The sequence below is a fragment of the Phyllostomus hastatus genome, unplaced genomic scaffold, assembly GCF_019186645.2.
Source record: "Phyllostomus hastatus isolate PE091 unplaced genomic scaffold, TTU_PhHast_1.1 phas_contig_40, whole genome shotgun sequence".
Taxonomy (NCBI): domain Eukaryota; kingdom Metazoa; phylum Chordata; class Mammalia; order Chiroptera; family Phyllostomidae; genus Phyllostomus; species Phyllostomus hastatus.
In genome coordinates, this window is record NW_025333872.1 from 93,947,947 (window position 1) to 93,962,005 (window position 14,059).

Here is a 14,059-nt window from a genome sequence, read left to right on the forward strand (position 1 = left end):
TGTATCTATTTCTATATGTCAGGTTTGAAATTGACACAGATATGTGTAAAACACAAGGATGCACAAGCACCCTTCCTGTGAGCACAAGTGAGTGAGCTTACATCAATCATTTCAAGCAGCCTCCAGAACTCGCCGCTGAGTGATAGAGTGAGGCTGCCGTTGGGAGTACCGTTTGGGTGCTGATACCCTGAAAGCATCCCGGGGACCCTAAGGGTCCAGGGCCAGCCCTGGGGAACCAGCAGCCTGTCCTTCCACTGCCGACTGAAACGCCTTCTCCATCCCACATGCCCACGAGTCTGCTTTGGGCCCCGTTACCTTGCTTTGTTTGCTAGAGAACTCTTCTCTTGCCCCCACCCCCATGATGCTTTTTTTTTTTTCCAAAACATCTTACTTTTTCTCGTACATTTTCTCTTCTGGATGAATTTTAGGACCAGTGTGTCTCGTTCCAGTTTTAAAATCCCTGTTGGAATTTAGATGAGAATTATTGTGACTTCACAGAGTAATTTGGGACACACTGCCCCCTTTTCTGCCCGGTATAAAGGCTCATGGGAGGAAAGGAGTTGAGAGACTGGAAGGGTCCCGGTGACCTTCCGGTCTCAGGGTCTGCCATGTGAGTCGGCGTGAAGTCGACAGCCCGCGTCCCGGACACGGGGGCAGGCACTCCGGGGGCGGGCGCAGGCTGGGGTTCCCTGTCTCTGTCTCGGGACCGTACGGCCATCTAACTGATGAAGATGAGATGCCGACCAGCTCCTGCACCTAAATATTTAAAAGCATCGAGTGCTGATGGAGGCGTTGAACCTAGAGAACAAAAGGAGATATCTCCGATACACGCCATCCCATCGGGGCCCTTCCTGTGAGTGAGCACTGCCGGTCTCCCTGTAATTTTTAGGGAAGAAAAAAAAGAAATGATTCCCAACGGCACCTGCTTCTTGTGTTTAAATATCAGGACCCCGGACTGGGGCCTGACACAGAGCAAGATGCACGAGGATCAGGGGCGCATGCGTGGCGCCCCCAGGGCAATGCCCCTCGACTCCGTGGGGCTCCAGGGCCTCCTCAGCCCAGCGCTCGGAGAGGAGGGGACCCACGGCAGAGCCTTGGGCCTCAGCACTCCCTGGCCACGCTGGGATCCGGGTGACTTTGGTCGATAAGAAAACCCACGTGAGACACACAGACTTTTTAAAATAAATTGCCACCTGGATTTGGCACTAGGCAAAAACAGGTCGTAAGCCTGGCTGCTGGGATGGGAAGAGAGGGGCCCGGATGTGGTAACGCAAGGGGCCAGGCTCTCCGCCAGGGCGGCTCTGGGGCCAGGGGGCAGAGGACAAGTCTTGACGGACGTCCCGGGCCGTCTCAGTCTCGCTGCTCCGAGGCCCGAGGGCCCAAAGTTAGCCCCTGCCGTGGGACACCGTCATCACCGTTCGGGACCTTGGGAAGCGTCCGTCCCCCCCAGAAGTCTGGAGACCGAGTCCCAGCTCCGTTTTGCTCTGCGAACGGCCGTGTGAGCTCCCGCAAGGGGCTCGGCGACCGGGAACCCCAGCGTCCTTCCTGCCCGTGAAGTGAAACGGCGGGAGCCAACCAGACACCGAACATGGAGCTCAGGGCGCCTCCGTGGAGCGGCGTCGGGGCAGTTTTAGGGCCCCTGAAACTATAACGAAGGAACGTGTTTGTGTGCATTTTTCCCTGAGAAGAAAGTCAGAGCCCAGAAAGGTTAGGTTCCATGGTGTCCCACGGCGATGACTCTCCGACTACTGAGGGGTCCTCACCGTTCTGCCCGGCAGGGATGTTTCCATGTCCTTGCACGGCCCCCGCTCACCTTCCCGGGGCGGACAGGCGGCCGTGCCCTGCGGCCCGTCCCGAGGGCCGGCTGGTGCCCGGGAAGGCTCCCAGCCCGTCACTCCTGGGCTCTCGGGGTACTGGACAGAGGGGCGTCTGCCCATCAGCATTTTCAGGATTTTTTCAATGCCGTGATCAGCTCCCGAGTGCCCCGGGGGTGACACCTTGGGCCAGGGGCTGCGGGGAATTACAGCCATACCCCTGGCCACAAAGGGGACTCCCATCTTACTGGGGTGTCGGCGGGGGGGGGGGACAGGTGGAGACTGGCCGTGGTAACAGCGTTAATTCGGGACTTGTTTCTGATGCGATACATATCCGAGTGCTCATGAAATTGGCTCCTAATGGAGTTGGCGCGTTTCCTCCCATTTCTCTTTCTTAAAAAATCAGTAAATGGATTTTTATACGTTTCAGGGAATTTTATGTTACTCTTATTCTAGCATAGACATTGTCAACGCCCAGCTATTAGGTCGGCGAGGAGATGTGTGGTTCAGACATCTGTGCCGCAGCCTGAGAGGGTCTGGCGGGGTGGACTCCTTCGGCTGCCCGAGGTTCAGGGGTCCCCGACAAGGATCTCCCCTGGGGGTGGGGGAGCCTGGGAGGGTGAGCCTAGAGCCACCCATGCCTCGGCAAGATGTAAGACAGGAGCCTGCCCATGGGTTGTCTGTCTGGGCACAGCCACACCCCGGGGTTCAAACCGTAGCTCTGCTATTTCTTAAACAAAATACTTACCTGCTTCCTGCCTCAGTTTCCCCATCAATTAAGTGGGAATCGTGCATCTCCCTGGGTGCATCAGAGGATTCCGTTAGTCCCCGGGAAGCCTTCGGAACAGCACCTGACTCACAGCCTGAGGCCGGCCTCTATCGTCGCTGATGATGACGGTTACCCCCTGAGACACACCGGGGGAGAAGCCAGGGCAGGCTGTGGTTCGCGTCCTGCCTCGGACTCGCGTCAGGTGGGCCCAGCAGCGAGCCGACGGTGAGGCCGCGTTCTGCCGTTTGTAAAATGTTCCTGAAGCACAGGAGATGTTAATGTAGAAAGCTGCCTTTTTTCTTTTGTTCTTGCTCTAAACCTTTAAAATTCCACCTCCACTGGCAAGACAATGCCTCCTGGTGGGGGCAATGGTGTCATGTGGCTTTAAAAGGGAACAGAATAGGGGCAGTGGCCCCTTCACCTCCCCTGAGACGCCGGTTCGTGTGCGGCTGGTGCCTGAGGGCGTCGTGTGCCTTTGGCCACGACCCTTTCTGGACCTGCGTGGCAGCTGCACAGCATGTCCGAGGTCAAAGTTCTGCTCTCCGTGGGTTACTCAGTAAATAGATCCTTGCTTCCGGTTTTTATTCTCTTCTCCACCCTTGACCATCTCTGGCTTGGTTTCTGAGCCACCTCCTCCCCGGTCTTTTTATCCCTTCTGGTTTCCCCCAGCCTATGCAAGTTCATTGCCACAGTCACCTCCCTGCACACCCCGTTTCCCTGACTGGGTCTGCCCCCCGTGGACCTCCTCATTGTCCCCGGACTCCACCGCCGCTGCTTCCAACCCCGTATGCCCCGTGGGTGGGGGTGAGGTTAGGAAAAGGGACGTCTGTGAGTCCCGACCTGCCGGAAGCCAGCTGAGAATAAGGCCCCCCTTGCTACGTAGGCCGCTGTCCGAGCATCCCCATGTGCACACCGGGCCTCCCGCCGTAACCGCTGGCCCAGCTGGGAGAGCGGAAGGGGCTGCCCAGGCCAGCGGCAGCCCTGGGCAGGGGTCTGCTTCCCTGCCTCTCTCTGAGCCCCCAACGGTCCTCCCTTCCCCTCCGGGTTTACCTGCTTTTCCGAAACAGCACTTGGGTCTCCTCTCCTCCTCCTTCCTCCAGGAGGACCGGCGGGGCCTGCTGGGAGCGTCCTGGGTCGGCAACCTGGAAGACCTCGGCCATCCCACTCTGGGCCAGCCGGCGGGCGGGCGCAGGGTGACCTGGGTGACCTTTCTCCTCCTCCTGGGACGTCCTCTTAAATGTAGGGCGGTGCTTTGCTGTGAGCTTGCGGTTTCTAGACGTTCAGGCCTTAAAAAAGTAAAGCATTGTCGACCTCCCCAAGGGCAGACCCACCAGCTTATCTAGATGTTGACGGTCAGTGAATAGGCGGGAGCCCCTCCATTTCTCCCGTTCGGTACGTGGCCCGGTGTGCCCGGACGTGGCATTCATTGATTAGGACGTAGCACGTCACGGGCTGCCCTGGTTCATGCATCCACTTCTGTGGTGTAAAGATGAATGATCTCCACTCCCGGAGAAAAAATCAATGGTGATGGATTACCGTATGAGCTGTGGCCTCCATCCCTGGGAGCGGTAGGAAAGTGTGAGTGTTTATTTGCTCTGGCCGTAAGTTATTGGTGGGCATTGTCTGGTGTATTTTACACCCCCAGGCCTAAGAAGAGTTTTCTGTTCCCTGAGAATCATCTGAATCTTGTAAACAGAATTTCATGAACATTTTCGAGACAGGAAAATTCCCCAGTCTTTTCAAGCTGCCACACTCTTGGTTGATTTGTCTCTTCTTCCGAAGGATGCCAGCCTTTGTCTCCTCTGGTTGTCACGCGTCTGGTGTGACCGTCTGTCACTCCGTGTCTGGCGAGCATCCAGGGGTCAGAGCCTCCTGTGTCGGGGTGGGCCGAGGGGCTGGGAAGGGTCCCCTCAATAAAAATGACCCTGCCCCAGATGCCACTCTGAGAAATGTCCCCGCTGGTCAGGAGCCCACGCACAGACGGGCGCAGGCAGCCACCCAGGTGTGGACGGGCCGCCCGGGGAGAAAGCGAGGCAGGAAGACAAACCCTGCCTGGCCACAGCCACCCCAGGTCAGCCCCACAGCAGTTCGCTCACAGCCCCGACTTCAGGCTGGGGGGTCACCTGTTGGTGCTACAGCCCTCGGCGCTCAGAAGCCAAAGTTAGAGTCTGTGATGGGAGTGAGACGCAACACTGGGTCCTTTCTCTGAAGGCCTGGGCCGCTGCCCCCCCAGCCCGCCAGTGTCCTGGCTCTGCTGCCGCACTCGGGGGCCACACCCAGAGCCACAGGGAGAGGGCGAGGAAGGGCAGGCGGGGGTGGGGGAGCCAGTCAGGGGAGTCCCTCCCACTGCTCGAGAATGCTGAGCGGGCGGCAGGAGAAGGCGACATGGGGCCCGCCCAAGGGGGTCCCCCAGGTTGGGGAGGACACCCCTGCAGGGGTGGGTCTACCCGGGAGGCCTAAGCGGGGTCCCACCCATCTCGGCCCCCCCGGGCCACCCCAGGAGCTCTCCCCTCCTCCCGGTTCGCGTCCTTGACTCCAGGCCACCGTGCTGGAGGCCGTGGTGTGCTTCTTCTCCGTCTGGTCCATCGTGGGACTCTCGGGCTTCCACACGTACCTGATCAGCTCCAACCAGACCACGAACGAAGATGTAAGTCCTGGCGCCCCGGGGTGTCCTTCGTGCTCGGCCACCAGGAGGGAAGGGGCCAGAGGGGGTTAGGAGCCAGGGTCTTGCATCCGCCCTGCCCCAGGCGTGAGCCCTCGGGGGCACAGGAGGGGCCTGGAAGCATCTCACCCTCGCTCCCAGCTCTCTGCGGGGGGACGTCTCTCCGTTGTCCGGCTTGCTCACGTTGTCAGTTAAATAGACACTAAGACCAGCCGAGTGCCACCCAGCTCGGAGCCCTGAGGGGGTTCTGTTCTATTCCTTTTCAGTAGTTATTTTTTTTTAAGACTTATTTCCAGAGAGAGGGGCAGGGAGGGAGGAGGAGAGGGAAAGAAACGTCGATGTGAGAAAGAAACATCCATCGGTTGCCTCTTGCATGCCCCCCAGCCTCGGACCAAACCCACAACCCGGGAACCAAACCGACGACCCCTCGCCCTGCGGAGGGACACCCCACCCACTGAGCCACACCCGTCAGGGTCCTTTTCAGTAGTGTGTGAGCCCCCCCGCCACCCACCCCTCCCTGCAGAGGCCCGGGCAGGCGGGCACCTCGGAGTGCCCGTAGAATCTGCCTTCCACGGTCAGCGTCTCTAGGACATTTCGGAGGCCCGCCGGCCCCAGGGTTTAACTTCTGTGCAGGGTCCCCTGCCTGTCCCCCATGGGGATGGAGGGCAGCGTGTTCCCCAGAAAAACAAGCAACAGGATGTTGGAACAAGTTTCCTCGTAAGCCTGGTCCTCTTCCATCTAAACATTTAGGTTCTGACAGAGTCTCTATCAGCACGTCTCCCTGTCACTCCAGGGGCCGGAAGGGCTTGAGAAAATTGATGCTGGCGAGATGCATGAGTCAAAAGAATGTTACTATAGTTATTTAATAAAATCTGCAAAAGCAGTTTGGCAACACCATGAGGCCGAATGCAGGCGGGCTGTAAATTGGCGATGGGGGAGCCTCCTTACCCCCTCCGGCCGCCGTTCATTGAATCGCGCTCCCAGCGCACCAGCTGCGAGTGTGCACCAGCTGTGAGTGTGAGAAGTCCCCCGTGGCGAGTGTGAGCTGGCCCTGGGGTGTTCTGTAGCAGGGATAGGAGATCGACCCCAGAGACCGTTATCCGACCTGCTGGTTTTGGGTATCTCCGAGTTCAGGATAAAGGCCGGTTTTCCTCGAGGAACGCATTTTCCCTTCTCCTGCTGAGGAAACAAGGAAAGATTATTTGCATCCTCAGTGACTTCTTGTCGTCCAGTTCTCTCAAACTGCGGCCCTGATGTGAAGGATACTGTGCTACTGACCGACTGTCTTTTTCTTTCAGATCAAAGGCTCTTGGTCAAATAAAAGAGGTAAAGAGAATTACAACCCCTACAGCTACGGGAACATCTTCACGAACTGCTGTGTCGCCCTGTGTGGGCCCGTGTCCCCCAGGTAAGACCCCCAAAGCATCGTGCTCGCTCCCAGATTTTGGGAAGCCCACACCTCGCTGGGTCAGCGCAGGCCTCCCCGGGGGGAGACCCAGCCACAGTGGTGGGTCAGGTCACTCCGCCCGGGTGACTGCCCACCCAGGGCTCCACTTGGTGCCACAGAGACACGGCCTCCGTGACACAGGGACCGTAGAGACCGGGCTGTTGGCCGTGTCGTGCTCGACACACTGAATTTGTATCAAGTTCAGGGAAAACCCCCCAAGGGTCAAATAGGGACACCGAGGCGGGTGACCTGGGTAACGGTTGCATGCCGCGCGTCGGTGGTGGCAGGGGGCTGTGTTTAGCGCAGCGAGGGAACCAGGGCAGGGAGCAGGGGGCAGTCAGGAGGCCCGTAGGAGCGAGTGCGGGGAGCTGAGCGGCCCAGAACGTCAACGCACAAGCCGTTCGGAGGGGAGATCTGTGCGGCTGCAGCAGGTGACGGCAAGACAACCGTCGTACGCACAATGGCGGGAGCTGACATTGACTGACCATTGTTAGGCTGTGCTCTGAGCACTTCAGCTGTGTTAACGGGCAGAGCCTCCCTCTCTCCCCAGGAAGCAGGGGCCGTCCCATCCCACGTTATGGAGGAGGAAGCGAAGGCACAGAGGGGTTAAAGGGGGGGGCCCAAGCGCACGCTGCTGGTGAACGCCGCCTAGTCAGACCTCGGACCCCAGTGTCCGCCGTCAGAAGCAGCAGGCGGTTGACTGGGGCGTGCCACCTGCCGGTCAGGACCACGCGCGTCCACAGTGCCGCCGTCTGCGTGGGGAGGGCTTCCAGCAGGCCGGCCAGGCAGCCCTCAAACACACGTGTCGGGCGAGTGCTTCTGACACCTCGAGGGCATTCCCAGGCCGCTGCTCCCTCCACCAGCCAGCCTCTAAGTGTGCAGAGTGGGAGACCCCGCAGGAGGCGCTGGGATGGCTGAGCACTCCGACCCCCATGGCCCGTCTTCGCTGACCTGTGCTCACGGGACGCACACTTAACTCGATCACCAGCCTCAGTGAATCGTTAATAGGGAAGTAAGAATGGTGCTCCTCCCCCAAAAAGAAAAACAAAAAACAAAAAACTCAAGCATATATTCCAAAGCCGTTCATGAATTGGTACGGGGTTATTTTTGCTGGTGCTGTTGAGGAATTGGATCATTTCCCTATTTGAGCCCAGCAAGTTGGGAGCCCGGAGTGCCTCTCTCCTGAGTTGGGGGCTCTCAAGACCCCCTGACCTGCCTGCCCCTCATTGGCCTGCTCTAAGGCGGGGCCAACAGGACGGGGCCGCCTCAGGTGGTGGGGCAGGCATGCCTGCGAGGGTGCCAGCCCCTCTCCAAGAGAGCTCCAGACTCCCCCAGGGAGCCCTTTCGGGGCTCGTGAAACTAGAAAACCCCTCGGGAAGTGTCTGTGTTTTCACAATTTAGTTTGTGTCTCCTTTGGTGGGGTTATTCGTGGCTAGTGGGGGCTCGGAGCCTGGGAGGAGGGCAAGAGGCGAGAGAGACCCGAGACCGAGCATCCGTCTGGAGCACGCGTCTGAATCCAGACAAAGGGCTGAAAAGCCTCACTGTCGTCCCAATCCCTCTTCTTGTTCCTGCGCCTTCGACTTCTCCTTGGCACTATTTCCTGCTCTTTATGGATCAGGCACATCACAACAGAAATTATCTCTTCCACAACGAGGTGAAGACCGCTGTCTTGGCCAAGTTGGGGTTGTGTTCTTTCCAACACCCAAGTCCCTCTGGATGGGGCATCACTTGGACGGCACAGGGACCACGGGCCGCTGGCCTCTCTCACCTGGTCCTCGGGCCCCCAGAGCTGGCCGGACACCCATCCCTCTTGTCTCCTTCCTTCTCCTCTCTTTGCTGACCTCTCCCAACGCCTCCGCCCCCGCAAGGGCCAGGGCCTTCCACAGGTGGGCGGCCCAGCCAGCCCCGCCCACTGGGCCGTGTCCTTGCTCCAGGCAGGGGCCCCGCGCCATCCGTGTGCCAGAACCGTGCACTTGAGTCGCCTACGAAACATTCTTCAACGGCACAGCGATGCGCGTACGAGAGAGGGGGAGAGGGTGTGTGTCCTCCTGCAGCCCAGCGAGAGCTGCAGCCCCCCGCTCGGTTCCCTGCAGTGTCCCCAGAAGTGCGGGGACAGCAGGGCGGGAGTGGCCAGGTTTGGGGGAAGGGGCCCCTCCTACAACGGTGGCGGGAGGAATGGAAATTGGAAAGACAGAAAGTCCCGAGGTGTGGTCAGGGTCAGGCCCTCCGGGCAGTGCTGAGGGTCAGCCAGTCCTAAGAACTCTCCTGGCCAGGGTTGCTGAGCCCAGGCCGTGTGGCCAGCTCTGCCGCGTGCAGCGTCCTGGGCAGCGCAGACCCCTCGGTGGCAAGTCGTCAGGGTGGTGGAGGGGCTGCGAGGGGACCTCTGGGTGGGCTCCCCGGGGCAGGGGGCTTCCAGTGATCTGTGCTAAAGGACGAGCAGGAATGGGGGAAGGCACTGTGGGAGGACCGCAGAGGGGAGAGCCTGGCTTGTCGGGGTGGGGGGGCGGGTAGGGTGGGGGCAGGGAGCTGAGCACGAGAGTTGAGACGAGGGGAGCACAGCCAGACCGGGGGAGGGGGCGGGCAGGGTGCCGTGGACCACTGTGAGGAGACTTGTGGCGGACGTCAGCCGCGGCTGGTCCAGGAAACAGGCCAAATGTGTGACGTGCGGGCTCGGTGACCTGGTTCTTTCCTGCTCCTGGCCGAGGTCCCCTGCAAGTCCCCAAACTGCTCCCATCACTTAAAAGAAAAAAAAAGGATTCAGGGCGCTTCTGTGGCCTCCAAAATCATGTCGTCCCAGTGAATCAGAACTCCGAAGTTCACCGAAGGTCAACACGTTCCACGCTGGGTTGGGATTTCGACATATCTCTTGGGGAGACACCATTCAACCCCCGACACAGCCCCTTCAGGACAACTTTTCCCCACCCTCACCTCACCCACCGGCTCCCCCCCCAGGTCCTCTTCCTCAACCAGGTGCCGATGGCTCCTTTCTCCAGGACTTCCTCCCCGGCTCGCTTCACTCTGCCCTTCCTGCCCAGGCGCGCCGGGTCTGAGAACCCTGTTGATGTCCTGCATGGGGGTCCCGCACCTCCCTCTGGCAGGTGGAGGTGCCTGGTGCCTTTTGTTTTTCCCCTAAACCTCCGGGGATCCACCTGAGGCTGAAGCAGAGAGAGCTCCGTTCCAAGATCCTGTCCCAAACAATTTGTAATGGCTTGTTCTTCTGTCACTTGAAGACCCGAAGGCAGTGGTTGCGATGATGATTCCTATCTTCTGAAAGCCCAGCTGACACGCAGGAGCCGCTGCCAGCAGCCCAGCCCCCGCCCGCCCAGGAGGAGGTGTGGGGGGCGGGGGGCACTTCAGGCATCTTGCAGAAGCCTCCAGAGTGTGGCCCGAGCCCCATAAGTGGGCGCACCCACTTATTAGCTGAGCCTCCTGCTGCGCTTTGCTGTTCTGCCCTTAGGCTCAAGGTCAGCGCTGAACCCCCACTCCCAGCAGCTCTTGGGATGGCAGGGGAGAGCTTCACCACCCCACCTTTGCACTGGGCCACCCCGCCGCGGAGCGAAGGAAAGATGCCCGTAGAGACATCGCTCAGCAGACCTGTCCGCGGGAGCCAGAGGGCCATTCCCGTTTCATCAGCGAGCGTGTGCGCAGCTCCTCCTGCTGCCGGCGGTGGAGACACAGTGATTAGGAAGACTCCAACCTTCCCATCGTGGAGCTCACACCCGTGACAGATGCAGACGTGGGCACAGGCGATGCCAACAGGACGGGGCCCAGGGGACTCTGAGCCCCGCACCCTCCGGGACCAGGGGCGGAGGGGGAGAAAAGAGGAAGACGGCCCTCCCTCGGGAGCTGCAGGCTGCCCGGCAGGACTGTCTCAAGTCCCCGTGACACCAGGAAACGGGGAGGCGCACCACCGGGAGGCACCCAGGCAGGGCTAGGAGAAGGCAGATAAGGGACGGAAGCAGGTACAGGGGCAGGAGCCGGGGCTGCAGGGCTCTTGAACCTGGCCGTGAGGAAAGGACAGTGGAGCCCTGACCAGGGTGGCTCCGTGGTCTGGACATTGTCCCACGAAGCGAAAGGTCGCCGGTTTGATTTCCGGTCAGGGTACAGGCCTGGGTTGCGGGCCAGGTCCCCAGATGGGGGCAGCCAATTGATGTTTCTCTAGCAAACTGATGTTTCTCTCCCTTTTTTTTCCTACCTCCCTTCTCCTCTCTCTAAAAATAAATAAATACAGCGCTGGCTGGTGTAGCTCAGTGGATTGAGCGCAGGCTGCGAACCAAAGCATCACAGGTTTGATTCCCAGTCAGGGCACGTGCCTGGGTTTCAGGCCACAGCCCCCAGCAACCGCACACTGATGTTTCTCTCTCTCTCTCTCTCTCTCTTTCTCCCTCCCCTCTCTAAAAATAAATAAAAATATTAAAAATAAATAAATACAATCTAAAAGAAAAAAAACAAGGATGGACAGTGGAATGGAAGGGAAAGTAACTTTGGGTAAGAAAAAAACAGTTTGCATAAAAATCCAGAGCCGGCGAGGCCCTGAGCACGTACCAGGCTTCTGGGCCCTGCCATGCGCTGGCAGGTGACAGGCACTCAGACACGACTGTGGAGGGGACGAACCTACGAGACCAAGTGTGCCACCAGGAGACGTGGGTCTGAGGCTGGAGCGGACAGCGGGGGCGGGGGCGGGGCCGTGAGGCCTGAAGGCCAAGCGCAGGCATCCTGACTGTGTCCGCTGGCGCCGAAGCTCCCGAAGCCGTGCCCGCAGGAAGGGCGCTGTGATCGGGTCCTCCGACGGGGACCGTGGGCGGTGGGCAGAGGCCAGCACACGGCGCCGCAGGGCCTGCGGCAGGTGGCACAGAGGGAACGGGTGCTATGGGATTCGGAAACGCAGAAGCGACACACTGTGGAGCCTGCCCACCCGTGGCCATGACCAGGGTGTATTCCGAGGTGTCTGAGGTGGGCCCGTCCACCCACAGAAAGAGGGACCCCCAAAGTGGAAGTTAAAACGGCCTTGGTGGCGTCTTTGGCTCTTTACTCCCGCTCCTTCTCCTTCGCTGTTTCCCTTTCTCTTGCAGCCTCATCGACCGAAGGGGGTACATCCAGCCCGACACCCCGCAGCCGGCCGCGCCCTCCAACGGGATGTCCGCGTACGGGGCCACGCCGTCGCAGAGCGACATGGTAGGAGCTGCCTGCAGCAGGGCCACCCCCCACCCCCACCCCGCAGCGGCTGCCCCTCGCTTCTCTGTGCGCTAACCCCGTAACAGGGCTGGCGCGCCAAGGACGCTTCCCGACCCCGGCGACAGGGAGGGCGGGGAGGGCTGTGGCCGCCCCCGAGCAATCAGTGTGTGTGAGGGGCTGTGGAGAGGAAGGACACACAGACTCTCTTCCGGAGACAGCCTGTGGTGCCTCCTGCCGGAAGGTGCCCTTACCCAGGGCACCCTGTCATCCGGGGGACGAGATGCACTGCCCGAGGCAGGGCTGGCAGGCTAGACAGTGTCCCCATGTCCCCTTCTGCCCCTTTGCCTCAATCTGCACTCCAGACAAGGTGCTCCTCTCTCCCAGCAGAAGCTGGCTGGAGCCTCTCCAAGGGGGGTTTGGGGGGGTCCCAGGTTGTGGCCCTGTGGGGAGGCAGGCTTTGTTTCCAGCCTGCGGGTGGGAGACTCGGGGCGGGGGGGTGTGGGGCTCTCGTGGGCACCTGAAATCGCAGCCTGGCTGGCCCTGACCATCACACCTTCTCACCCCTGAGGCAGCGGCCCTCTGTATATGGAACGGAGTTCCCTGAGGCTCCGTGGCTCTGTAAGGGGCCCAGTTGTGCGCCCCCGCCCCCCCAGCGGTGCTGGGTGCTCTCTGTAGACCTGAACCGCCCACAACGGCGTCTCCGGGATCACCTTGCCTCTCAGGGCGGGCTGCGGGGGGACGGCCTCCTGGGCCCGCGGTCGCTGAGTGCGCAGAGCTGCAAGGCGAAAGCCGGCAGGCTCCGACCTCTCGGGGCTCGGACACGCCGCTCAGTCCCTGTGACCCCCGGCCGTGCCCACAGCTCAGTCCCTGGGACCCCCGGCCGTGCCCACAGCTCAGTCCCTGGGACCCCCGGCCGTGTTTACAGGCAGGGAGGCGACGCCCTGGCCCAAGCAGAACTCCCTGCGCTTACTTGTTGGGAGTGGTGTTTTGTTAGTGTTTGCTTTGCTCTTTGCTTTGCTCTTTGCTTTGCTAATGTTCCGCCTTCGTTGAAAGAAAGCATGCACACATCAGTCCCTGCCGCGCCGTTCCACATCCCGGCACACCTTGTGCGGTCTGCACTCGCCCGCACAAACAGCCCATTGGGGGCGCCCTTCTCGTTTTTCCGGGGAGAAAAGTCAGGACAGAGGGAGTAAAGAGACAGGCACTCAGGAAAGGAGATAACATGTATCGGGCCTCAGCTGTGTTCGAGGCCCACGGTGATCCGTGTCTCGTTTAATCCCAGGCCGAGAGTGGACGTGGGCCTGCCTGCTCCCGCTCTCGGTTAAGCCAGGAGAGGCTGCTCCTCTGCCCACGTGCACACCGCCACCACCTCGGGGGTCCACGCCCAGTCTGAGGACCCCAGGGCCCACGCCTACTCCGTGCCCTGCGTCCTTCAAGTGCGCAGGCAGCGAGTTCGAGTGTGTTCGTGCTCTGAGGTCTCTCTCAAGCACCTGCAGGTGCTCGACAAAAGTCCTGTAAGGTCATGGCTCCCCGGAACTGTGACCCTCCATCCATGATCGCTTCGCTCTGTAGACAAGCCCCTGTTTACTCAGCAGCTCTTCCCGAGTCCCTGCTGTGTGCTGAGGACTCAGCTATGTACTAGGGGTGCAAGGTTTGTAGGGGACAGTCCCCCAGCCCTCAAGGTCAGTCTTCTGGGGACAGGACACAGCGATGTGAAGAAAGATACTGTGAGGTTTCACTAGAACCATCCACGATGACTGTGGTCCTCACCAAAACCAATGAATTTGTGTTAGTTTCACCCATGACACCCATAACACCGCCCTCACCCTGCTCTGCAGGAGAGCGAGTGGGACGTGGCCTCAGTCACCTGGGCTTGCGTTTGCCAGCTCTGACGCTGGGGCTGACCTTGGAGGAGTGAGTTAATCCCAAGGGCCTTAAATTCCTAAAGGGAGGGAGGGAGGGAGGGAGGGAGGGAGGGAGGGAGGGAGGGATAAGGATGTTCACCTTCCTGGATGGTGGTTGGAATTGGCTGAGATCCTGTCTGTTTCATCCCCCCGTTACCATTCTATAACAGTGGTCCTGGCGCATAGTAGGTGCTTATTAAATGTACATTTGAATGAATGTGAAAGTTTCCCTTACTAGGGTTTGCTCCAGGAAGATTCCTAGCAAATATTCATTTGTTCCTGTCTTCC

At 60.0% G+C, this 14,059-nt stretch overlaps 1 protein-coding gene across 4 annotated transcripts in view; it reads left to right on the plus strand.

The window, feature by feature from the left end:
- ZDHHC14 (zinc finger DHHC-type palmitoyltransferase 14) overlaps window positions 1–14,059 on the plus strand; it is a 213,432-nt gene that overhangs the window by 187,775 nt on the left and 11,598 nt on the right. For all 4 annotated transcript variants that reach the window (XM_045843155.1, XM_045843153.1, XM_045843156.1 and 1 more), the window contains 3 exons: window positions 5,128–5,230; window positions 6,544–6,653; window positions 11,765–11,867. In XM_045843155.1, coding sequence (XP_045699111.1) covers window positions 5,128–5,230; window positions 6,544–6,653; window positions 11,765–11,867 — 316 coding nt within the window. The remainder of the gene's footprint in view (window positions 1–5,127; window positions 5,231–6,543; window positions 6,654–11,764; window positions 11,868–14,059) is intronic.